The sequence below is a fragment of the Pteropus vampyrus genome, unplaced genomic scaffold (assembly GCF_000151845.1).
Source record: "Pteropus vampyrus isolate Shadow unplaced genomic scaffold, Pvam_2.0 Scaffold10, whole genome shotgun sequence".
Classification (NCBI taxonomy): domain Eukaryota; kingdom Metazoa; phylum Chordata; class Mammalia; order Chiroptera; family Pteropodidae; genus Pteropus; species Pteropus vampyrus.
The window spans coordinates 15111730-15139630 of NW_011888791.1; the positions used below are offsets into that span (position 1 = coordinate 15111730).

Genomic DNA, 27901 nt, shown 5'->3' on the forward strand with positions numbered 1-27901 from the left:
CTTAGAATCTTATCTGAGTTTCCTGATTCCAGTAAGATGAAAAAACAAACAACAACAAAACCCAACAACCAAAAAAACCATCCTGCTACAAATATCTAAAAAGGCTGGATAATACAACAAAAAGATTAAATGCATCGCTGAACTTACAAAAAAGAAAGAAAGAAATCTCTAAGTGACAGAGATGAAGCCAGATCTTTGATTATTGTTAACAAAAAGCAAAATGGTAAGGATAAGAGTTGATGCTAATATTGTCCAGGAGAGAACTAAAAAGGAAAAATGGAATGGGTATTAGCAAACAGGGGCTTGACTTTTGATATTCTCTGTAGGGAACTGTAGATCTCTCAAACCTTGGGTACAAATGGTGAGAGAAATTGGAAGTGAACTCCTGAATAAATGAAGAACCTTTACAAATGAGCACACTGATGTCAAAACACAATATACCACCTTCTCTATTTCTTCCAGGGATCTAAGTAGGAAAAAAGTCTTTTTAGAAAAAGAAACTCCAGGCTTAAGTCTTAAATGGGTTTGGAACACAAATTTAGACAAACCATGTAATACAAAATCATCATGCCCTGTCAAGAAAGCACATAAAAACTGGTTCTGGTCTAGTAATATCTCTTAGGTACTTGGCAAAAGCAAACACAAAACCTCTCTGGAGGGACATTATCAACAATTTAAGAAACAAAGGGATTCTCATAGAAAGAGCAAGCTCCTCTAAAATTGTACTAATTTAAAATTGCAGAACACAAATGTAAATAATCCCTCATGTGTGAGCCCTCTAAACGACAGGATTAGAGCCCAAAGAACTCAGGATAAAGGATAATAGAAAAATCTAAGAGACAATATAAATAAGTAACAATAATTAAAATGTAAAAGAATCAGAATTTTAAGAAAAGACAGTGATCATAAAAAACTGAAGAGGAAAATCTGAAAGAGAAGCTCTAAAATTGAAATCCTAAAATAATCAAAACAAAATGAATGAGGGGAAAATACAAATGTCCATCATCTGAAATACAAATGTCCATCATCTGGTGAATAAACAAATTGTGGCAGATTCATACACTGGGACACTACTCAGCAATAAACTACTGGTACATGTAACAACACAAATTCAAAAACACTATATTTAAAACTAAATCTAATGTAGTATAAAAACAAACATTATGTTAAGTGAAAGACAAAAAAGTTACAGATTATATGATTCTATTTATATGAAATTTTCAGGAAAGGCAAAACTACAGAGACAGAGAGCGTATCAATGGTTCTTAGGGCCAGGGGAGAGAGCAAGGATTGATGTCAAAAGGGCATGATGAAACTTTAGGGTGACAGAAGTATTCTAAAACTGAATTGTGATGATGGTTACACAAATGTACAAATTTACTCAAAAATCATGGAACTGTATGCTTAAAATAGGTCAATTTTATGGTCTGTAAATAATGGAATCATTAGGGGAAAAAACCCTAAATGAATGAGTAGAGAGAAGAATAGACACATCTGAAGTGAAAAGTAGTGAACTAGAAGATAGATCTGAGGAAGCTACCCAGAATTCACATCAGAGAGATAAAGGAATGAAATATATGAAAAAGAGAAGGAGACATGGAGGTGAATGTAAAAGGGTGCAATGAAAGTCTAATAGGAATTTCGGGAGAAGCAATAGTTGAAGATATAAAGGCTGAAAATTATTCTGAACTGATTCAAGAAATGAAACCTCAGATTCAGGAAACTCAGATTCAGTGAATCCCAAGGAAAAATAAATACATTCATACGTAAGCGTCATAGTGAAACAGAAGTGAAAAAAAAAAATCTTAAGAGCAATAGGAGGATAGAGATCATCTACAATGGAACAGAACTTCTCAACAGTACCTAAAATGGAGGACAGAAGACAATGGAATACAATCTTCAAAGTGTTGAGGGAAAATACTAAAATTTATGTGATTAAACTATTATTTAAGTAACATTTTCAGATAAAGAATAAAATAGTTTACCACTCTTATCTTGTCACTGAAAAAATGTTATTCAGAAAGATGCCCAATAGGAAATAAAGGGTTCAGTGAGAATGCAAGGGTTGGAGCTATGTAGATATGTGAAGTACCTGGCATACAGGTGGTAGGGAAAACAAGAGTGGGTGAAGAAGAAGAGGAAGGAAACCCTGGGAAGTAGAAGAAGAGGAAGGAAACCCTGGGAAACCGAAGCCCTGGCAAACACCAAAAACTTAAGGGATAGGCAGAGGATATTTTATTGTATCTATGAAGAAAGAGCAATGAGCTTTAAAGAGAGAACAGCAAGAGATGCAAAGGGATCTGGCAAAAATAAAATATAAATGTAAGAAAAAAACAAAATGCAACAACAGAATGAAAATCATCATTGAAAGTAAAGATTGGAAATAATACACTCGAACATGGATTTTGTGAAATGCAGCACAAACTTTTGAGAAATTCTATTACAATGTAGAGGAAAAGAACAAAAAGAGAATGTTAAGAGAAAAAACATTATAGGCATAAAGGCCAGAAAACAGAGCTCCAACTTAAGCCTCATAAGGGTGTTCCCAAGGAATATATCAAAACAAAAGGATGAGAACTAATCATTAAAAAAAACCTTTCCTAAGATAGAAAGCATCTAAGTCATTAAGGACTCATGAGATTCAGGGAAACTCAATGAAAATTCACCTACTTCTCTTTGTACAAAATTTTTTATTTTGAGGTTAAAGAAAAAAATCCCATATGCATCCAGGCCAAATAATAACAACACAAATACTTTTACAGTGCTTTCTACTTACCATGTGGAAAACAAGAAAAACAAATTCTAAGTGCTTCCTATATCAACTCTTTTATTCCTCTATCAATGGCATGAGGTGGATATTACCATGTTTTTCCCACTTAATAGATTAGAAGACTAAAGCACAGAGAAGTTAAGTCAATCACATAACTAGTAAGTGATAGGTTTAAGATTCAAAACCTATAAATCTATCCTATCATCCTTCCACTATACTTCAGAATAACAAAAATTAGCCTGGAACCTCCAAAGCCAGAAGACAACAAAACAACTATGTTTGAAGATGGTGGAGCAGTCTTCACAGGGCTTGAACCTCCTGGTACCTGCCTTGTAAGTTTTTCCTTCTTCCAGAACAGTACCTATTAATAAGTTGTGGCCTATATTCTTAAGAAAGGCACGCCAATCAAGACTATTGCCTATAGGGTACTTGCAAACAAGGGGACTCTGCGATATGTACAAAACACGATTTTGCCCAGGGAACATTATCAATATATTTTATCATAGGCCTATAATATCTATCACTTGAAGAAGGGGGGACAGAAGATAATCTACTTTTTGCCTTGAAATACAAAATGAAAGCCCACTATTGACTACACAAAGGACTGAAAAACTTTCACTAAAGACTTCTCAACCATCTAGAATCATGAGTTAAAAGACACATGTTCTCTAGCAGTGAGGTATATTTCCAAGTAGATTTTTATACTAAATACCCAGACAGAACAGAATCTACTCACAAATATAAAGTTATTTCTTAAATCTTGCCTGGGCTTTGGGGAAATAGATCTTATTCAGATAAAGATAGTTTAGAATTAATTTTATTTTAAAGTAAATTTCTAGACAGAACAAAAGCTGTATTCTTTCTGATCCCTCTCCTTCCCTTCCATATCATATCCTGACAGACCTATAGAGAAGAGCTAAAAGAAAGGCAAAAAGATACTTTTCACTGCAGAATCATGCTCCCAAAATAGAAAGGAACAAATCAGGCAAGGAAAGGCAATAACATGTCTTGGATTCTGCAAACCCAGAATGTTGCTTACCATTTTTTCTTTTTAAATTCTGCTTTCAGTTTAAAAAGTTCATCCGCACTTAAACACCCTGGAAATCCCCTCTGCTTTACAACCAACTAGGAACTGGCTCCAAAGTACCAACACAGTGCCTAACGTTCCTCCTTCCTTGGAAGCAGACACTCAGAGTATGTAAGTTCTTTCACTGGGTGATTCCCCGCTCCCTCAAAACAAAAACAAACAAACAAACAAAAAAAAAAACAAAATAAAAATATTGCACAGATAAAACTCACTGTAAAACTTTTCAAAAAGAAATCAGAAAATAAACATTTATTTTTCAAGTGGGGGAGAGAAAGTTTTGAAGAAAAATTTAGCACTATACGTAGATAGAACTGAAAGCCCTCAAAAAGAATTCCCAGAGAAAAGCAATTACACAGAGAATTGCCCAAGGCTCTTTCTAAGAATCTTTATAGATTTTTCGTTGCTCACCCTCGAAAAATGACCAAACTCAAAATGTTTCCTTTAACAATAAGTATAGCTACCTAATATTATTATTTTCCTTCTCAGGCACATGTACAGTCCTCAGAAATGCTGTGAGGATGCTAAAGGAGCCTGGATTAGCCATCAGTGGATCTGGGTTTGCATCTTCTCTGCTGGGCCATCCATTAGCTTATATGACTTTGATCAAGTCACCTCACTTTTCCAGGCCTCAAGTTCCTGAGGTATAAAGTGGGGATACTTACTTCAAAGGGCTATTGTAAGAACTCAGAATTAAGAGATTTGATTACAAAAAGACTATAGTACAAAAGTCTCTATATATGCTTTGGGTAAGTAATAATAATGGTACAAGTTTTACCAACAGTTTGTCATTATTTATAACTCTTTGGGTTTTAAAACGGATACCAGGAAAATAACTTTCTCTGCTTCCTGTTCCTGACTCAGAAATGGGAGCCTGTGTTCATACAGAGGTAGAGTAGATGGATTCCTGTAAGTACCAATAACCTAACTGCCTCCATATATGTAAGAAAAGCATGTCCATCCCTTTTAGAAGGGCTTTAGATTGAGACCAGATGAATTGCCCTTGCAGTACACACATATAGATGGTTCATAAAGCGAGTGTTCTCTGCCAGACACTGCCTGCCATGGAGCTTTGTAGATTACTTTACCCTTACAATGTGCATATATCTTCTAATTCTATCCTCAAAACAATCCTGTGAGAAAACTGAGATGGAAAGGGAAAGAAGATCAAGTTAATGACTACAGAAAAAACACAGAACCTCTATTTCCAGTTCCTACTTAACTCATTACTTCATTGAGATGAATGAGCTATTTGTTTACGAAGCAGAAGAAACAATGATTTATTAGTTGTATCTGCAAAAGCCATCAAAACTTATAATTTCTCAAAGCAATGAAGCAGAATTTACTATCGTCTATGTTCAATTTTATTGCTAATTAAAGAAAATGGTTTAGATTGTCTTCTGGTCCTCTTTTAATGAAAAAAAAAATCAAGACTAGAAAAGGTAGAACAGAAAAGGGAAAATTTTAAATTCCTGGAATTTCTAGTGCCTGAGTTAAACAATACTAAACCTGATTAATGTTAAGTAAGCATACAGTAAACCTTTGTACACTGCAGTACAAGAAAGTAACCTGTGGAAGCTGTCCAAGTGGAGGGCAGAAAGGTAATGGGAAGTAACTTCACTCTGAAAGAAATCCAGTGAGAGTCAAACGGTAAATAAGAGAGGCAATACTGAGGTAGAAATCTTGGGGATATCCCGGGAACAGTCATTAGCTCAAATGACGTGTTTTGTGCATCTCATCAGTGGTTTTCCCTCCCTTGTCTAACTTACACACACACTGAATAACTTAAGAGCAATGTACAACTGCAAGATGAGTCATTCCACTAGTAATCAATGCGATTAAGGGAAATTCTATTTTCCTGTAAACTTTGACACACTTTGCATCCATTTGACACAGTGGCAATTCCTGCTAATCCATGTTAGCACACCTTTTCTTCTGCTGTCATTAGTTAAGGAAGTTATAGTAAGCTAAGCGTTAAGCACTCTTCCATCCCCCAAAAAACAACAAATGGTTGGTTATGTTGATATGGCATTTAAAAGAGCAACCAGGAATAAAGAAAAACAATTTGGGAGTCACTTGACAAGAGAGAACTAAAGTTTAGGAAAATATCCCATTAAGAACACTGATAAAAGCTCTTGGCCCTCTTCTGGGAGAAAAATACCTACCCTCATTGCAGGGAAATGGGTTTTCTCCTCTAGTGAGGAGAGGACACGGAGTCCAGGAGAGCTCAATAATTCATAAAAGTCCTCTTAAAGGAGGCATGCAGATTGTGGTGTCTTTGTGAACAGTGGTGTCAGCACAGATACAAAAGGTCTGTGATGCCGCATGAATTAAGATAAGGATATCCTACAGTGGGTGGACATTGTCACTGGCTGCTCAGTCCCATGTAGGGAAACCAGGGTCCTAGGAAAACTGTGCTGAAATACACTGCACCTGCTTCATCTCTGGCCATTTTCTGCTAAATTTTGGTGTCCTTAGCTATATAAACTGGGAATTTAATTTTACCCTGGATGTGCGTGTGTTGTCTACCTACTAGTCTGTAACCCACCTAAAACACTACACACACATTCACACAAAATTTTACCAAAATTTCTGGCGGTTCAGAATCCGAAGTTCAAAACCTGAAAACTACCACGGTTAATCACATAACAAGGAAAGGGAGAATTATGGTCCTTTCCTTTCCCCCCCAAATCTACTATCGTTCCTTTACCTACAAGGGTATTCTACCTTAAAAGTTTTTTCTAACGTAATAATGATAAATTAAAAGTAAACGCATTTGAATTTAAGTACTAATTTAGCTTTACTGGTGACATAGCTGACAGTGACAACGAATGTTGTGCTTTGGATCTGATTATTGAGCTCTGTTAGTTCTGAAAGCGATTTTTCAGGTTATTTGGTACTTAACAATAATCGGTTCTTTACAAATCTTAAATCATTATGTTCTACACTTTAATACAACATTACATGTCAATTATACCTCAAAAGAACTGGAAAAACAAAATCATTTAAAATAATAATAATCCATTCTTGCTTTCAAATAATCATATGGAGTATCTCTGATTGCAGGAGCAGAAGCCTGGTACCATCAACACAACATTGAGTAACTTGGGAAGAGGTCACTTCAAAAATTTCAGTCTCTAAAGGTCTGGCCCATGGTTAAATGTAGTATAGATTTTATGGTTCATATATACAATGGAATATTACTCAGCCATTAAAAAAAAAATGAAACCCTACCTTTGCAATGACATGGATGGACCTAGAGGTTATTATGCTGAGTGAAATAAGTCAGACAAAGAAAGATAAATACCATATGATTTCACTTACATGCAGAATCTAAGGAACAAAAAGAACAAACTAATCAAAAACTGACTCACAAAGATAGAGGACAATTTGGTGACAGACAGAGGAAATGGGGTTTTGGGGGCTGGGAGAATGGGGTGAGGGTTGAAGAAGTACAAATTGTAGTTGATAGATGGTCATAGGCTTGGGGAGCCCAGCATAGAGAAGGAAGTTAGCATTACTGTATTGGCTAGGTGGAAAACCAGAGGAGAGAAGGAGCAATTAGGGTGATCATTTTATAAAGTATATAAATGTCTAACCAACGTACTGTATACTTGAAACTAATATTAAAAAAAAGCCAAACAAAAAAAAAAGTAGTACAGGTTTCTAAATATATTTTGAAAAAATGAATCACAGTTATTAGGCTATGAAATACTGACAATGACTGCAGAACAGTTATTAATTTATAAGGCTTTTCACCATTCACCTAATGTTTAATAGCTCTTGAGTATTTACTAATAAGCTCTTTTCACTTCCCAGTTACATTACTTCTGGGCGTAGTATCAGGTATGGGCTTATCCTATTTTCCTGAAAAATACCATTTGCTCACTTTTCTCATTTTGGAGAATTTTACAGGTTAACTGATCTTTTCAACTAAAAAGACAAGCATTTAAAAAGTATAAATCTGCCAAGGAGCTACAGTATGTTTTATTAATATGGCAGTATGCAATTTTGCCATCATGGTTTTTCAGTCAGCTTGCAAACAATCACACTGTTAATGAAAGCAGTGGTCCATCAAGAGAGATGCTTGCCTTTAAGACAACCTTAGTTATCTGCTAATTCAAATCATCTAAGCAAATCCACCACTGGCACAAATACAGTGAGCTAATTTAAAATTAGTGTTTAAATCAAATGTGTAGGTAGCTCAATCCATACACATTCTACTCTTGCAATTATAATTCTCCACAAGAGAAGCCAGCACCTTAAGTGCAGGAAATTACATTTTATTTCTCTGCGTGAAGTAAATCACATTTTGCTTCACAGTTGAGGAAAATACAAAAACAAAGAGGAAATGTGCCTGGAGATCTTATTAACAAAGAGTGGAAATCCCCTGCTCCACATCTTCCAATTAGCTTTGCTGAGGACATAAGCTCTCAGGTTCAAATTTCCCTTCTGGCCTAACCACTGCCAGAATTAATCTGCGGTCTACACCTGCACGGAAGGCAGGAGTAGATGCACATTAGAGTATTCCAGATTGCTACTTTTGCTACAGTTTTCCACTATTATATAAAGGATTAACATGTACAGGATTTTTAAAAGAACTCCAGAACTAATGTTAACAAATACCCCTTTGCAAAGCAAAAGCAATTCTGTTCAGTGGAAAATCTCTCTCCAGCTCTTGGTCAAAATTTCATCTCTCATGCATTTTCGTAAATGGAAAAAGGAATATATTACCATGTACAAATGATATGACAATTTTTAGCATTTTAAAAATATTATTTGATTAAAGAAGGGGACTTTCACTTTCTATACTGATATTTCTGAACTATTTTCATCTTTTATAACGAATATATGTTTGGGGAAAAACTCTGCAGAAAACGCTGCCTCTGCATGAAATTCACTAAGGGTACATTGTTTTATAATCTCCTTCTTCATAACTTCTATCTTGAAAGCATGTGTACTTATTTAACATGTCAGTCTTTTTTTAAAAAAAACTTAGAATGTAAATTTCAAACATATACAAAAGTAGGATAATATAATGAATCCCAATAAACTCAAAAACTAACTTTATCAGTTCAAGGTCTATTTTGTTTCATATGTAACCCCACCTACTCCATCTCCCATTTCCCAGTTATTTTTGAAGCATATCTCAGATATAGCATCATTTCATCTATAAATATTTTGGTGTGTAACTCTAAAATATAAAGCGTTAAACACAACTCAGTAGCATTAATACACCTAAAAAATCAACAACAATTTCTTAATATCTCCAACAACTGATGTTCAGATTTCTTTGATTGTTCAAATGAGGAATTAAAGTCCCAATACAGTCCATGCACACAAATGGTTGAGATATCACAAACTGCTTTTAATCTACAGGTCTCTGTGCCTGTTGCTGTCTCTGTCTCTCTCCTTGCAATTTACTTATTGCAAGAAACTAGGCTGTCTTACAGGGTTTCCATTTGATGGCTGCAAACTTGATAATATGTCCCCTATATTTCCTGTAAATTAGTCATTGCTCTAGATGCTTGATCAGATTCAAGTTTGATATTTTTATGTACCAAATTCTTAACTCTTCTATTTCCCTTTTCTTAAAATCTATAGCTAAAAAATAGTGCTGGATAATAAGGTGTCGTGCTTTGCTCAAGATTTAAACAACTTTGAATTTCTACTTTAAGGTATTAAAAGAAGTCAGAGAGATAGTGTCAACAGCTTCACTCCATCAAAATCTCAACAACAATTTGATGACCCCTTTCTTCCTTCCCAAACTGAGACTGTGCTAGATACCAACTCAGCACCTATAGTTACTTAAATCACAACTTCCTCTCCTATTCTGCACTGTCTTCAGGGGCTCCACTGTCATCTCTGCTCCCACTAGGAAAAGATGACCTGTCTTAATTAACACATAATTAGGTTACCTGGCAATAGTTAGAAAGTCTTAACACTTCAGAGCTAGAAGGGGCCTGGGAGATCATATAGATAGTCCAATCTTCTCGGTTTAAAGGTCAGGAAACAGAGAATGAGTAACTTTCCCATGATTATGACAAAGATGATGTTAAATAAGTTAATAGTTGCAAAGTACTCATATAGTGACTAACATATAATAATCCTAATGTAAATGTTTGCTTTAAAAAGAAATCATAGTTAAAACTAATTAAGAAGCAAAACTAGTATTTGAAAAGATCTTTTGAACTTCTTCAAGAATACAAACAATACTCCCTTCTACTTCACATTTCGGGGGAATAATATGTTCTACATATAGGTAAACATTCCAGGTAACTGAGGCATGCTCCTTTAAACACCCAATTTTATTTCCTTTTAATCTTTTAAAGTCAAGATAATCCAAAATGGAATCTGTTGTTAGTAAGGCACTGCATACTTTCCTTTCCCAAATGAAAAACACCAGACAATATCTTATTAAATTTCTTAGTGACCCTGTATGTCATAATGAACATTGAGAAGCTTAGTGAAAAGAACTCAGACTTGAGTTCTAATGTCAGCTCTGCTGCCAACAACAAAATAGCTTGGCAAAGTCCCTTAACCTCTCTGAGGCCTAGCAAAACGGGGATGCTGCCTTCCTTGCAGGTTTATCACAAGGATTAGAGATGACAAAGATCCTAGCACAGTGCCTAATATTTAGTAAGCGTTTAGTAAATGGTATCTATTATTGGTTAATGCAACAAATCGGGCATCTTTATGCCAAGTGCTGTTTTAACTTATGGTAATACTACAAAGTTCAAACAGACTAAAATTCCTACTCTCATAGAGCTTCTATTCTAACATAGAGAAAAAAACAGATAATAAAAGCAAATAAAATATATAGTATGTCAGAGAGTGATAAGTGTTATGGAGAAAAACAAAGCAGGGACAGAAGACAGGGGTTGTATGGGTAATGGTGAGGGTATACATGCAATTTTAAATAGGGTGGTTAGGAAGAACCATTCTAGGAAGGCAATATTTAAGAGCTGAAGGAGGTGGATGAATAATCATACAGGTATCTGGAGGAAGAGGAAATAGCAAGTGCAAAGGTTCTGAGGCAGGAGCAAATCTAGTGGGATTAATAACCACCAGGGAGTGCAATATGGCTGAAATGGAATAAGATCTAAGAAGCAAGAGTCACTTTGTAAATTCTATAAATGTCTAACCACAATGCTATACACCTGAAACTAATATAAAATAATGCTGAATGTCAACTCTAATTGAAAAATAAAAATAAAAAAAGATCTGAGGCTAATGGACGTTCAGCTGGAGTGAAATGGAAAGCTACTGGAGACTTTTTAAGCAAAGCAGTAAAATGATCTGACATGGATTTAAAAGAATCACTCTCACTGAAAACAGACTTGGGCACTGGAAACATGGAGACAAGTTAGGAGGCTACTGGAGTTGTGTAGTTTACAGTAGCTTGCATTGAAAAGTGGTATTAGTTGTATTTATTGAGATAAGAAAGACTGCAAGAGAGGTATCTTTAGAAAGATCAGCAGTTTGTGCTAAGAAGAATGGAAGAGAGCTTTGCCCTTAACATTTCTCAACATTTCAGCTGCTGCTCTTTCATATTGATAGTGTTCTCTTTCCTCAAAAGTAAGCTGTCTTCAGTACCACTGTGTTATTATTTCTAATCTACCATCTTATTTACATTATTCTATTCTCTAGGAAGACCAAAGGAAAAGGCAACAGAATTGATACATTTTGTTTACAGTGAAAGAAAAACTGAATCAGAAATCATTTTCTTTCAACTTCCAACTGAAAGAAAATGAAGTGTGGTCACTGGTTAGTGCTTCACTTCCAACATAGTTTTCTAAAAATTCCCTCATAAGATGGCTATTTAGAATTCAATACTTTTCCTATAAATACAAATTTATATTAATAATGACTGGATTTCCATGCCAAACTACATAATGGGGCTACACCATAACAAAAAATAGTCCTAGCCTGAATCCAAGGGAGAAAAAAATCATGGAGTGTAAGAAAAATGAGATTCTCTTGCCCTTGGCCTAAGAAAAAAATAAGTTTCTCTTTTGTACATTTCTGCCTTGTTCAAACTTCCTAAACTTAAAATGGCTTTGTCCTTCTGCCTCTAGCACTATAATCTACATGAAACCTCTCACTCTAGCATCCTCCTTCGTTGTCCCCCAAAATGTTCTCCTGCCTGAAAATCACTCACCCAATTTTGAAACAGCAGCGATCAAATACCCACACCCACACCCAATTCTCATTCCTTTGTAAAACAACTCTGTTACCCATCAGGAGGAAATGCACTACTTCCAGCTAATTCTCATAAAAAAGACTGGATCCCAGTTGGTAGAATTTCAGCAAGTCCTATATTAGAGAAAATAAAGAATGAAGAAATAAGGGAAATATTTGATGCTGATAAGGCCACTCCAAGGGTCAGCCTGCTTCTCTTTTTATGTTTTTACCCTTCTTGTACTTCTGAACTCATTGGTTTTTCTAGATGTTTCACATTTTTTGGCCACAATTCTTGCATCAACCTACTGATGATCCAGAGATCACATGCCTATCTTCCAGTTTTCAATTGTTCAGTTGAAGAAGAGGGAATAGGGACTAGCATTAGCGACTAAGTATTCACTGGGTATGTTTGTAAGTTGAGGACTATTTATTCATTAATGAGCTTTTACAAATAGAGATTTCAAAACATGTTTTTCGAACTATGCTTTGCAGATAATTACATTACTTTCTCAGTATTTTAAACTACTAAACCCTCAAAGTTTGCCATTTACCACTTAACATTTTTTTAAATCTGGGGGAAAAATCTCAATTCATCTTAGAGAAAACCAGATCATAGGAGATGAGAGTGGAAGGTTCTGAAGACGATGATGAAGAGCTCAGTTAGTTCACATCTTTCAAAGTCTGCAGCTGCCACTCTCAAATTAAACAAAATAAAACAAACAAACCTACATTAGATCAGTTCTTATACTGACATTTCATTTGGGTCACATGTGCTGTCTTAAATCTGTAGTTAGAAAAACACCAGAAGGCCTCCCTTCTGTCAATTAACTAAAGAGATAATATCGAGCAGAACAAATGGTTTGATTTAAACTTAACCTTAAAAACTCAATTAAATGTACTACAGGCAATTTGCCTTCCTTCAATTCCTTTTTCAGAAAACAGAATCCCAATCATTAAAGTTTTATTTAAGAAGTTCTTAAATAAATCTTAAATCTTAAATCTCCCTGGATTATGGGAGACTGCTATTGTGATTAAAGTTTCATTAAAAGTTCAAAATGAGAGGGCTATGGTAGGCTATTATTTCCTTCTTTAGAGTTGTATATTTTGACTGAAGTTTTTAAATAATTAATATTATTTTTATGATTAGACAAAAAAACATTTCCATTTTGGAAAGTGAAAGGTGATGAAAGAAGTCTCAATAAGAACTAAAAGACTAGAAGAAACTAAACAGAAGATATTCTGAGAAGTAAGACTGCTGTCTTAGTTTTAACTTCCTTTGTTAATATGGTTTTGTAATAAAATTGAAGGAAATAAATTTTACTTAAACTTTCCCAATTGAAAGAAAAAGAAAACTATATCTAAAGAACAGTATTTCTAAAGCAGTCGTTCTTAAACTGTGGTCTGAGGGCCCCTGGGCATCCCTGAGACACATTCAGGGAATCTGGAAGGTTAAAAACTATTTTTATAATAATACTAAGATGTCATTTTCCTTTTCCACTCTCATTGCTTACAAGTGTGCAGTGGAGTTTTGGTATAACATCAAAGGAGAATAAGCATAATTATTTGAAAATGCCAATAAAATATTCTCACCTTTTCCAATTACATAGCTCTATGAGCCTCCATTTTCTTCATATACTTTACCCAAAATTAACATAATACAAAAGACTGAATAGTGAAGCAGATATAAAAATTCAGCTGTCTTCTATTAATCCATGAAATTATAGATTTATAAACATATAAGACAATGCCTGTCCTCTCACAATCTTACATATTTTTTGTCTTGGACGATAGAGTTTTTATAGAAAAAATGTTATTTATATCAACATGTAATAGTTTTACGTTGTCATTTTAAATAAAGTAATACATGTCTTTAAAGGCTTTTAGTTTCATTCTAATGTAGTAATTACCAATAGATATAATCCCACATAAGTCAAAGTCTCAGGACTTTACTTTTTAAGAATGTTAAAGGGTATTGAGATCAAAAAGTTTGAGAACTGCTGTTCTAAAGTTTTTCTTACTCTATAATAAAAACACCACTCTAAAAAGGAGTATTTTTTAAGATAAGAGAAATAAAGAAAGCCGCTTAAAAGTACATTTATAATTTATAGAACAAATGATTATGCTCAGATTTGCTTCACAAAAACCTGAGAGGCAAGGGAAAAACCAGAAGTATAAATGAAATGAAAGTGGCCATGAATTAATAATCACTGAGCTAGGGGTTCATTATACTAACCTCTACTTTTTATGTTTGAAATTTTCCCTAATAAAAAAGATTAAAGAATTAAAATTATACTTGAGCAGTCAAATATGAAAACATAAATTTGACTGTAATTTAATGTTATTGCTAAGAACAAAGGAAAGTAAGAGCAAAAAATCTAATTAATATTAACACTATCCACATAGTTCCAAATTCACGTTTTGATCTTCACTGATGTCTTCTCAATTAACTTCATATAGTTAAATCATTAGTATACATGCATATTATTTGGAGTTCTGCTTTGTCCACTTAAAATTCACATATACAGCTCTCCCATCATTATCTGCTATCACTAATCTATCTTCAGTTTTAATAACAAAAGAGGCACACCAAATCCTTTAACCTGATTGACCTGGCTACAGAATTGAGAATTTTTACGTTACACCACTGCCATCTGCTGGCTGTGACTGTAAGTACAATAAACAAAGGTGTCAGAAAAGCTAAGAATTCTAATGTAGTTATTAGAATTAGTCATTTACCTATGACTAAAATTTTTCTCCCAAAATCATCTGTAAGAAAAGAAGCTGCCAAACATACATTAGGGTGCTTCAAAATCTCATGTTAGAAGCAGTGGTTCTGAACCCTGGCTGCACTTTGAGATCATCTGGAAGCTTCTGAAAATCCTGATGTCTAGGCCCCAAACCAGAACGATTAAATCGGAATCTCTATTTTATAAAAATGTAAGGTAAGCCACAGACTGAGAGAAAATATTTGCAAAAGATATATCTGACATATGACTTGTATCTAGAATATATAAACAACACTTCCAACTCAATAATAGGAAAACAACCCAATTTTTAAAATGGGAACAAGATCTGAACAGGCATTTCACCAAAAAAGATATGTAGATGGCAATTAAGCACATAAAAATGCTCAACATCATCAGTCATGAGGAAAATGTAAATTAAGAACAATATGAGATACTTTACTTCCATTAAAATTGCTAAAGGTAAGGAAACTGACTATATTAAGTATTGACCAGGATGTGGAGCAACCGTAACCGTAATATACTGCTGGTAGAAATGTAAAATGAAGACTACTCTGGAAAACAGTTTGGCACTTTCTTAAAAAGCTACACACACCCCTACCATTAAGACCCAGCCATTCCACTCTTAGATAAAGAAAAGTTGAACATGGTTGAATAGTGTCCTTTCTAAAATTCATGTCCATCTGGAATGTGACCTTATCTGGATGAAGATGTAATTAGTTAACATGAGGTCATCCTGGAATAAGGTGGGCCCTAAATCCAATGACTGATGTTCTTTTAACAAGAAGAGATGACACAGAGAATGAGAGGCAGAAAGTGGAGTGATGCAGCTAAAAGCTAAGAACACCAAGAATTTTCAGGACCTGGGAGCTTCTGAAGCTAGAAAAAGGGAAGAAAGGATTCTTCCCTAGAGCCTTCAAAAAAAAGCATGGCCTTGCTAACACTTTGATTTTGGACTTCTAGTCTTCAGAATACGAAAGAATGTTGTTTTAGGCCACAGTTTACAGTACTTAGTTACAGTATTCCTAGGAAACAAATACAAAAGCACGAAGTACAAAGACTGGTACAAGAATGTTCTTATTAGCTAGTTAATAACCCCACACTGGAAACAACTGTCCATCGACAGATGAATAAATTTACAAATTGTGGTATATCCACAAAATGGAATTCAGAGATAAAAATGAACAAATTATTGAGACATAAAACATAAATGAAGTTTCAAAATAATTATAGGTAGTTGACCCTTGAACAATGGGGTTAGGGTTGCCAACCTCCTACACAGTCGAAAATCCACACATAACCTTTGACATCCCAAAAAATTAACTAGAGTTGACCCTCAGTATCAGTGGAGGTTTGGTTCCAGGACCTCCTAGAAAGCCAAAATCCATGAATGCTCGAGTCCCTTATATAAAAGTGTATGGAACAAAACATATAATTGGTCCTCTGCATCCAAGGACTCCCAACCATGGACTAAAAATACTGTTTTTGATCTGCAGTTGGTTAAATCCGCATTCAAAACCTGGGGACGCAGAGGGCTGATTGCATATTTATTGAAAAAAAAACATATATAAGCAACCTAAGTGCCCATCATAGATGACTGGATAAAGAATATTACATATATATAAGGGAATATTACTCGGCCATAAAAAATGAAATCTTACCATTTGCAACAACATGGATAGACCTAGAGGGTATTATGCTAAGTGAAATAAGTCATACAGAGAAAGACAGCATATGATGTCACTTATATGTGGAATCTAAAGAACAAAACAAACAAACAAACAAAATAAAGACAGACTCCTAGATACAGAGAACAAACTGATGATTACCAATTGGAAGGGGACTGGGTGCAAAAGAGGAAGAAATTAAGAAGTACAAATTGGTAGTTAAAAAATAGTCACAGGGATGTAAAGTACAGCAAAGGGAATACAGTCAATTAGATTGTAATAACTATGGATAATGTCAGGGGGGTACTAGACTAATTGGGAGAATCACTTCATAAATTATATATGTCAAACCACCGAGCTGTATATCTAAAATTAATATAAAATATTACCAATTGTAATTGAAAAAAATTTTTTTAAAGAAAATGAAGAAAAAATCCATGTATAAACCCATGTTGTTCAAATTTCAACTGTACTGAATAAGAGAAGCCAGAAAAAAAAAGACTATATATTATATGATTTCAAGGTGTTTACATGGGTGGGAGAGTAATTACAAAGTGGCAGGAGGAAATTTTGGGGGGGTGATAGATATACTCATTATCTTGACTGTGATGAGTTCCACAAGAGCGTGTGTGTGTGAAAACTCATCGAAGTTGAGGGGAAGATGGCAGAGAAGGAAGCACCAGACAGCAATTGCACAGACAGAATCTGTCTGATGTAACTAATAACTATTTCGGAACTCTGGAGTCTGCTGAAGGCTTGCAACTTCCTGGAGAAGCCTTGAATGATAAATTATAGTTAAATTCAGTCAGTTTTAGTTCTTAGCACAGAATAGCAGCTACTTATCCCTCACTCTAAGCCATATAGCAGACAGCAGTACACAGGGTTTGCTGAATCAGCTTGTAAACAGCTTATGAGAAGCAGGTGAGTAAGTAAAAAGAACCCTGTCCTCCAATTATCAGGGATCTGTGTGCTGATTGTTGCTTTTACTAACAAAGAGGCATAATCACAAAGAAAAAGAAAAGCTGATAACATCTGTACATAGTTCAAAAATCTCCCAACAAAAAAAGTTCTAGACCTAAAGGGCTCACTGGTGAATTCTACCAAACACTTAAAGAAGAACTAATACCAATCCTTCTCAAATTTTCCAAAAATCTGAAGAGAGAAGACTTTCAAACTCATTCTATGAGGTCAGCATTACTCTGATCCCTAAGCCAGAGAAAGACACTAAGAAAACTACAAACTAACATTCCTTATAAACGTGGATGCAAAAATCCTCAACAAAATATTAGCAAGCAGAATTCAGCAGCATATAAAAAAAAGATTATACACTATTACCAAGTGGGATTTATTCCTAGAATGCAAGCATGATTCAATACATGAAACTCAATCAATAATACATATTATAATAGCAATAGAACAAATAGAAAAAACACATGATCACTCAATTGAAAAAGCAATCACTACCCTTTCATGATAAAAACACTCAATGAACTAAGAATAAAAGAAAACTACAACATAAAGTCCATGTATAAAAAACCTACAGGGAACATCATACTCAATGGTAAAAGACTGAAAGCTCTTCCTTCAAGATCAGGACCAAGGCAAGTATGCCTGCTTTCAACACTTCTATTTAACATAGTATTGGAAGTTCTAGCCAGAGCAATTAAACAAGGAAAAATAATAAAAAAGAAGAAGAAGAAGAAGGCATCTAAACTGGAAAGGAAGGCGTAAATTATCTTTGTTTGCAGACGATATGATCTTGTACATAGAAAACCCTAAAGATTCCACATACATCGTAACTAATAAATCAATTCAGTAAACTAGCAAGATACAAAGGCAACACACAAAAATCAGTTGCATTTCTATAAACAATGAACAATCTGAAAAATTACAAAAGCAATTATATTTACAAAAGCATTGAAGAAAAGAAAATACTTAAGAATTAACTTCACAAAGGACATGAAAAACTTGTACAATGAAAAGTATAACACTATTAAAAAGAAATTAAAGACATAAATGGAAACGTATTCCATGTTCATGGATTAGAAGACTTAATATTGTTAAAATGTCAATACCATCTACAGATTAAATGTAATCCCTATCAAAATCTCTATCAAAAAAAAAAAATGTTTTTTGCAAAAATAGAAAAACCCATCCTAAAATTCACATGTAATCTCAAGGGCCCCTGAATAGCCAAAACAATGTCGAAAAAGAACAAAAGTAAAGGACTCACACTTTTGATTTCAAAACTTACTACAAAGCTACAGTAATCAAAAATAATGTGGTACTAGCATAAAGACAGAGCTATAGACCAGTGGAATAGAAAGAATCCCAGACCATCTCATACACGATCAAATGATTTTTGATAAAAGTACCAAGACCATTCAATGGAAAAAGAATAGTCTTTCAACAAATGGTACTGGGAAAACTGGATATCCGCAAACAAAGAATGAAGTTGGACCTTTACCTTACGCAATATACAGAAATTAATCCAAAATGGATCAAGAACCTAAATGTAAAACCTAAGACAATTAAACTCTTAGAAGAAAATACAGAACAAAAGCTTCACAACACTAGATTTGGCAATGAATTTTTTGGATACAACATCAAAAGCACAGATAACAAAAGACAAAATTTAAGAATTGGACTTCATAATTTAAAAATTTTGTGCATCAAGACACTATCAGCAGAGTAAAAAAGGCAACCCACAGAATGGGAGAAAATATTTGCAAATCATATGTCTGATAAAGGATTAATATCCAGAATACATAAAGGACCCCTAAATGCAACAACAACAAAAAACAAAAACCCAATTCAAAAATGGGCAAAGGGCTTGAATAAACATTTCTCCAAAGAACATATACGAATGGCCAATAAGCACATGAAAAGATGCTCAACATCGCTAATTATCAGATAAGTGCAAATCAAAACTATAATGAAATTCCACCTCACTCAACAGGATAGCTACTATAAAAAATAAAACTATAATGAAATTCCACCTCACTCAACAGGATAGCTACTTTAAAAAGGTGGTTTAGGTAAAATGAGGTCATAAAAATAGGTCCTTAATCCAACCTGATTGGTGCCGTCATATGAAATGGAAATTTGGACACGCAAAGAGACAACTGGGATGCTCAAGCACAAAGGAAGGCTACATGAGTACAAAGCAAGAGGAAGGGCTATTTTCAATCCAAGGAGAGAAGCCTCAGGAGAAACCAAACTTACCAATCTCGGACTTTTAGCCTCTATAACTGTGAATATAAATTTCTGTTCTTTAAATCACCAAGTCTGTGGTATTTTATTATAGTAGCCCTAGCAAATTAATACAAATGGTGAGCAAAAAAAAAAGAAAGAAAGAAAGAAAGAAAGAAAGAAAGAAAGAAAGAAAGAAAGAAAGAAAGAAAGAAAGAAAGAAAGAAAAAGAAAAACCCAAAACAAACAAACAAACCACAAGAACAATCTGTGGGAAATAACGGTCTGGAGCTAAACTTTATCCTGGGTGTGTACCACACCCTGGTAGCCCAATCCTGGATCTGGCCAGGGCCTAGAATGGCTCTTCCTCTGAAATATTAGCCTCAAATGTTTCGCCTGCTCTCTTTCAGCTTTCCAGTTTTCACTCTTATTCTCACTGTACCTTTTCTTCTATCCTACATTGAGACTACCAGTCCCTTGAATCCTCTTGGGCAGTGCTCTCTGGCCTTCCATCCTTCCCTATCTAGTCTGGGCCCCATGGTGATCACGTTAAATACTCTGTCAAAGTTACCTTCATTTGGTCTCTATCATGTTGCCACATGTGAGCAACAACCCCTTCCCAACAAAAAATTTCCTGATTTCTACTCACCTCTTTTATGCTTGTTCTTCAACCTCCATGAGCCTTCATTCCACTCTTTCCTCTAAAGTCTCCTAATCAGTGAGCTCACACCCATCTTTACTTCCTTCCTATCAACTTTGATCTCATGGTCCATTAATTGAGCCACCTTCTCACCTATACCCTCAACTACTATTTTCCTTTCTCCCTGAACTATACCAGCCTAGCAAAATCCCATACTATCTCATCCATCTGCATTCTCTGTTTGTGTACCTGGATGGCTCAGGACTACTAAAAATGGCTCACAGATCAATGCCTCTAAAAATTTATGGTCTTCAGCCTCAGTTGGGGCTTCAGCACTACCCAGTAATACTTTCTCCAATCCTCTCACACATAATCCAGACTTCCAAGGCTTAAAACTCTCCTCAAGCTCCCTTAGACTATCATCCCTTCTCTCACCTTCAAATGACCAATTTGCTTCAGGCTCTTCAGAGAAATCAGAGGACTGAATAAACTTTTTGCTGCACCTACTAACTTAATATGTCCACTATCCTAATTCCTTCCCTCTAGTCCCAGAAAAAGAGCTGATTTTACTTCAACCCACCAGAAGTGCTCTAGATCCATCCCTGCCCCTTCTGCCTCACCAATACTACAAAAATTAAACCCTGACCCAATCCAGCCATGTGCCTTACTTCACTGTTCTTTAACCATGGATGTGTTTCTTATCTTGACCTTCCCCATCTTCAAAATGGTGATATTCTTGCTAGGCTGTTTTGAGTTTATCAGGCCTAGAAGTGCCTGACACATGGTAATCATTCAAGTAAATAGTAGTAATTGTTATTATTATGTTAACACCTTAAAAGTAAAAGGCAGATGACAAGAAATGGGATACAGAATTAGGGAATTGCAGGAGGAAAGGGGAAGGATGCCTGAAAGAAGAAAAGGAGAAAAGAATTTCCCTTGCCATAAAATGTCCCAATTCTGCTGTGAATATATTCAGTTGCTTTGCAAATTATGGTAATTAAATGTATGACTACAATGCTAGTCTCCCCAGTCAGGAAGGAGCCTGGAACTCCTATTGCAGAATAACACTCTTCAAAGGGAAGATTTGCTCTAGGTTGTAAGTCCTTGTCAGCAGAGAAAAGTAACAAATCTTCCTTCTACTAATCCAGAATTAAAGTGCTATTCATTTAAAAAAAGAATTACAACAATGTTTAGCCATTGAGAGTGTTAAATAAAAGTATTCAGTTAATGATTCCACAACTGGGGCAGGAGCACTTCAAGGTGAGAGCCTAGGACACCTTATACCAGAAGCCATAGAAATGCTCTAAAACTGATTGGGAGAAAAAACTGATGGGGCTACGGGAAGAGATGAAAAGACACAGGAACTGGCTTGAAGGGGCTCCCATAGGCTAAATTTGAGACAATTTGAGCACCAAAAAAAATAATGGTTATGGATTCTAACACAGTTAATTTTTTTAAAAAGTCCTTATGTTCATACAGATAGTATTTTTAAAAAGCAAGACAGAAAAATAAAAAAATAAAAAATACAAAAAAATAAAAAGAGGGAGAAAGGGGAAAAAGGAAAACTTATAGAGTAATGCCAGCAAATCCATGTAGAGGAAATGAAACTAGAAAATCACTTTGCAACCTCCAAAAGTAGAGATCGTCTCTGTGATGCTAAAAACATGAGAGTGAAGAATAATGGGTGACAGGATATCTGCATAGTCTTGAAGTATTACTCCACAGGTTAATTTTTAATTACAAAAATTACAAAGGGAAAAACTACAAAAGGAAATTATAAAGGGAAAAATGTACCTTTACAATGGAGATATTTGGCAGTTGCCCTCTTAATTTAGTGACCAAATTTAGCATCAGCAATAGTGAGCATAACCTGATATTATGCGGTTGCTGTGATTCAATAAGAAGCGCACAGCATCACCCATGTAGTATGTCTAAATGCTTTTATATTGAACTAATGAAAGGAAAGCAATCAGACAATGAGTCCACGGTCTTCTACACCAAATGTATTCCAAAGACTAGAATCGCATCACCTGGGAGCTTGTTCGAAATACAGAATCTCAGCATCCACTTAGACAACTGAATCGCAATTTGCATTTTAACCAGATCCTGAAGTGATTCATAGGTGCAAAGTTTGAGAAGTTCTGTACAAGACGAACCACTCAGATCTTTCAAAAAGTCAATGTCATAAAAACAAAAAACAGGCAGAGGAGACTGTTACGAGTTTAGAGAGAAATAACAACCAAAATCAATGAGTGAACTTTGGTCAAATCCTGGATTAAAAGGGAAAAAGTTATAGATACATTTTGGGGGGACAACTGGGAAAATTTGAGTATGTACTTTTTATTAAACGACACTGAATTAATGGTAAGGTTCTTAAATGTGAAAATCATATTTAATTACATACAATTTTCGTATTCTTATAAAATACTTACTGAAACATTTAAGGTAACACGTCTACAGCTTACTTTTCAATGGTTCATAAAAACACATATATAGAGAGAAGGCACATGTGCCATAATAACAACTGGTTACTCCAGATGAATAGTATATAGGTGTCCATTGTGCTATTTCTTTTATTTTGTGTTTAGGTTTAAAGTTTTAATAAATAAAAAATTTGGAGGGTGGGAAGAATATTTAATTAGTCCACAACAGAAACAGTTAAGTTTTTGGTAGCAAACAGCATCTATCTTAACACCTACTTCAGATGTTCGGTAAGAGAAAGGAAATTTATTTAATTCATATTTTAGCTGGCAGAAATTCCTAAGGCATTAAAGAGCTGCTACAACCAGTTGGTTATTAGGTATATATGGAATTACAGACTGTCACTGTAACTTTTCATTCCATGAGAGGCATTAAAGTGTAATGACAAAGGTTTTGTGGTCAGACCTAAATTTTGTTAGCGAGGTGTCCTTGAGCAGATTTAATCTCCCAAAGTCTCAATCACTGTATCCGTAAAAAAAATAGAAAAAAAATAGTATCACATAGGATGACTGTAAGGATTAAATAAGATACAAGATGATGAATGTAAAGAACTTAGCACCACTTAATAAATGTTACCTATAATTTTATCAATAAAGTCAGTTAAAAGATATCTCATAAAATGAAGATAATGTTTTTATGGATCATATTTTGACTTTATTCTGAGAATTAAAGGTCTTCATATGATCTAGGGGCATGTTCTGACAATTTTATGTCAAGGTAGGAAGAGAACAATTTTCACTCCTCATTTTGATTTGGTAACTTGAAGAAAAAGCGTTCAGTGAGGTGATGGGCAGCCCTTCCCCAACGATGACCTTTACCCAAGGTGTAACAACACCTTAACTCTTCAACTTAAATCTTAGTAAACCAGCATAAAGTATTAAAGATTAGCAAAATAAAGCTATTTAAAAATGACTTAAAGAATCATTAAGATTCTTTAAGGAAAAAATTTTGTTAAGTTACCTTAAACTCTCTTGACTAGAAAAGTTATGAGAAACCATAATCTTTTCATGGGAGTTTACTGAACATCACTTTCTGGAAGCACTAAGATAAAGAATAAGGATTTATCTTTTTGGCTTAAATGCACTTGTGCCCAGATGAAATAGGACTGACTTCAATAGACGGATGATACGTTAACTCAATTATTCTATGAAATTCTAAAGCAATCTCCACTAAAGGTTGGCAACTGTAGCTAGCAGGCCAAATCTAGCCCACTGCCTATTTTCATGAACACAATTTTACTGGAACACAGCCATGCTCACTCATTTATGTATTGTCTGTGGCTATTTTCACTAAAACAGCAGAGTAGAAAGGCTGCAACAGAGACTTAAAATATTTACTATCTCGCCTTTTAAAGAAAAAAACTGCTAAGCCCGGCTCTAGACAAGCAATTCAAGAATGCAATAAAATCTGGTCCAGACTCACCTGAGGTGTTGTCTTTTTGTATTGGTCACCTCCATCTATCACATCCCTCATGATTTTTCCCTTGAGATATTCATACTCTTCTGGACTTAGGTGAATGGACTCTATGGTTTTTCCACAGCCCAAACACTGACCACTGTAATTACAATTATTTGTGTTAAATGATGTCCTGGAAAAGAACTTTTTCTAAAATGAATAATCCTATGACATGAAGAAATTGAAAGGTGTAAAAAATATATATATTATAACCTCTGTGATCATCACATGCATCTAATATTTTTGTAAATCTGATCTCACATATTAGTATGCCAGAAAACCCAAAAGAGTAGACTGCTGAGCATCCAGATTAAGTTTTTAAAGGCATTCCTAAAACACAACCAGGGGAAAACATCCCTGAGGCTTTACAGCAGGCTCACAGTGCTTAAAGGAAAAACATTTTGAGCACTGCAAATTCTCCATATGTAAAACACGGCTTTTTTTTGGGGGGGGGGGTCTAACTCTTAATTATCCTATCTCTAAGGTATTCATAAAATTTTCTTAAACAGTAGCAAGAAAACTTATTAAACCTGAATCAAATAAGTTAAAAATAAAAGATTGGCCTTTACCTTCTCTGGATTGTAGTGAATCGTCCTTTCCATTGTTCTCCAGGAACACTACAAAAAAGATTATAAAACCAAATCATCAGGTCAGCTTGCTATAGAATCCAAAGATATCCATTGTGTTTAGAAATTCAGCAGGCAAGAGCTCTGAAAGGTTCAGAATACTTTCCTAGAATGGTTTAATTAGAAGAGTGGTGGATATACTATAATAGGGCTAAGGAGCTGATAGTATCCTTTTCTGGAGCTCCTTCTTCCCTTTGCTTCTCCTCTGGTCATCAGACCCTCATCTTCAAGTCTAAATCTACCTTCACAGGACCTATGCAGAAAGCAGCTGACATTAAGTGTAACCTCTAAATTAAACTCAACTCTAACCTTTTCCATAAAGCTACCAGAGATTGCTCTTGTCCAGAGTAATTTTTTCTCTTACACTACCATCTTATACTACTATTATTTAACTATCAAATTACATTTCCAGTTGTGAATGTTATGATAGATCTTATATCACAAAATATCCGCAGCGCCTCGCCTAATTGGAGTCATTCAAAACTATTTATTATTGATTTATTTGCCTAATCAACTTACTTTTCTTCTTTCCTCTTACACATATAACCATGATTCCTATTAGTTCTATTGCTTCCTCTACTTCCCCAGTTCTTAATTCAAGATCTCATCTCTCATTCAAACCTACAATTGCCTCCAAACAGATGTTTCCAATTTTAATCCCTCTCCAGTCTTCTTTTCTCACTGTTTTAGCAGTTACCTTTCTAAACTTCCAAGACCAACACTATTGACAACACCATAAAATCCAAAATCCTTGACATTCAAAGATTTTTTACAACTAGCTCTTCTACTGATATTCAACAAATTTGTTAAAGATAATTCAACATGATTGCTACTTCAAGGGTCTATAAAAATGGTATGTAGAAAAACAAGAGAAAAACAGAGAGAAAAGGAATGAATTTTTACAAGAGTCCAAAACAAATTAAAGGTGAAGAAACAAGAAAGTAAAAGACTGAAGCAATAAATAGGCATGTAGCCAGTAACATGAATAAAAGCAAAAGAAAAGCAGAGAGAGCCTTGAAGAAAGCAGTTGAATGATAGAAAGATCTAAATGGAACTGGAAGGATGAAGATTTTCCATGTTAACACTTGTATGTCAGGTTTGATGAGGATGCTCCCTCTGCTCTACCCATCCAAATTGATGAAATGCATAGATCAAACAGAACATATATATTCACATTACACCAGCCACTACATGTCAGAAGAGCTTCTGAAAATACTAATATGACTCAAAGACAGCTCCAGTTTACTTGCTATGAACTCCAGCCACAAGTGCTATCCCTAAGTACTCAGATCTTACTAGACACCTCAAAAAACAAATGACCCTTCCAAAGGGAAACAATACATAAAAACTACCAGTGCTCTATAATTTCCCTTTTACGTGATGAGTAGAGATTAGCACAACCTGTTTATGCTACTTTATTTGGAGAAAGAAAATTTTATCTTAAAGGGGAAACAAATTTTACTAAGAGATGGAAAAAAGTACTATAGTCTGAATAATCTCAGCAACGAATAAAAGAGTACTTAAGCTATAGGTATTAAAATACAAACATACGTATAAAAAAATCAAAATTACCTTTCAAACCATGTTTTTATACTCTGTGCAAATGATTCCCCAGGATATAGCTGATTATTTCTTAGATACAAAAGAATGTCTAGTAGTTTGTTTGAATACTGATCATCTTTTATGCCTTTTCCAAAATCAAAGAAGGCTTTTAGAGTTTCCATCATAGGAATAAGATCCTGACATAACAATTCCTGATACAAATTCCAAGCTGTGTTTACATCTTGATGAAGGAGAGCTCCTTGGATACAGTCATTATAGTTCTTTTTTGAAGGGGTCATGACTTTTTTGATATCCTTTAACAGAAGCAAGGCTTCTCTCCATCTGTCTGAATGGATTAATCCCCGGATGAGAAGACTGGTCCCTCCAGATTCTAAACTCTTGTATCTGGCTTTCATGATTTCATAGATGTCAAAAACTTCTGATGTCTGCTTATGAAAGACACAGAGATACAAATACTTGACTAGCAAATTATAGCCTACAATACCATTGTTTTTTGCAGCTACCCAGGCTAGCAGAGATTTGGCTACATCCACAGAGCTATTGTAGTGAGCCATCTGTGAAATGATCCAATCTTCAAAATTAGCTTTTCCTTTAAAATCTTCCTGAAGTTTATCCCACTCCTCTGAATTCAAAGGTTTTGTTGGGAGTTGAATAATGTTCTTCACAGGTGGCAAGGCATGATCTTTACTCTGAGGATTCATCTGTGCTCTCTTCTTAGCCGCTCCAGCAGCAAAAAGATGAGAAGATTCAGGAGAAACTTGCTTATTACAGCTCTCATTTCCTTTCCTGCGATATCTGGCCTTGGCAATCGGCAGATTCGTTGCTTTGGTATTTTGTGGAGAAGCTGTTTTAAGAGAAAACCACTTGTGTTGGTTCCTGATGCCATAACAGTCTTTGGGAAAGAGAGACATATAAGAGTGTCCTGGGCATAACCCAAGGTACGAGTTGCTTTTCCAAAGCTTAGGAAAGCTTCGAACACCAGTGAAACAGAAAGTCATTATGCAGTGAGATCAGCACAAGATAGTGAGAGATGTTCAAAAAGCCCCTACCTCTACAGCATAATTAAGGGCTTTGGGGGTAGGGGGCGGAATGTTGAAGCTTAACTTTTAAAAAGAGATTTTTAGTTTCTCTCAGACAAATCAAGGCTCTGCTTTGGGGGCTACTTAATAGCAACTAATTTTGGTGAGTTTTCTCCATTAAACGATGATTCGATCCGGGGACATCCAATCTCGGTCGCAAGCCGCCAAACCAGGGTACAGAGCAGGTATCTCTGGTCTCGTTATATTCCGGTCCGCTAACCTGAGAAAAAAGCACAAGGAAGACCAACCAGTTCGACTCACGTGGGTCACAACTGTCCTTGAAAAGGAGCAGGAGCCCACGGAAGCCTTGCTGAAGGAAGGGCGTAAAGCTGAAAACCGCGACCAAGAGCCCCAACCCAAGAGCCACCAGCAGTAAGGAAAGCGGCGAAAGCCAAAGTCTAGGGGGCCTGGCCCTG

At 35.2% G+C, this 27901-nt stretch overlaps 1 protein-coding gene and 1 long non-coding RNA gene across 8 annotated transcripts in view; one reads left to right on the forward strand and one right to left on the reverse strand.

The window, feature by feature from the left end:
* LOC105303205 overlaps positions 1–5190 on the forward strand; it is a 36451-nt gene extending 31261 nt beyond the window's left edge. Inside the window, exons 2-3 of one of the 2 annotated variants that reach the window (XR_896906.2) lie at positions 3839–3968; positions 4344–5190. This is a non-coding gene — a long non-coding RNA (uncharacterized LOC105303205). The remainder of the gene's footprint in view (positions 1–3838; positions 3969–4343) is intronic. The other variant, XR_002776886.1, reaches the window with a different exon arrangement.
* Positions 1–27901, reverse strand: part of KIAA0391 (KIAA0391 ortholog) — a 118268-nt gene that overhangs the window by 89690 nt on the left and 677 nt on the right. For all 6 annotated transcript variants that reach the window (XM_023522348.1, XM_011376703.2, XM_023522347.1 and 3 more), the window contains exons 2-4: positions 26416–27705; positions 24787–24834; positions 24185–24317 (exon numbers count right to left, since the gene is read on the reverse strand). In XM_023522348.1, the coding sequence (XP_023378116.1) occupies positions 24185–24317; positions 24787–24834; positions 26416–27404 (1170 nt within the window). In that variant the 5' untranslated portion in view covers positions 27405–27705. The remainder of the gene's footprint in view (positions 1–24184; positions 24318–24786; positions 24835–26415; positions 27706–27901) is intronic.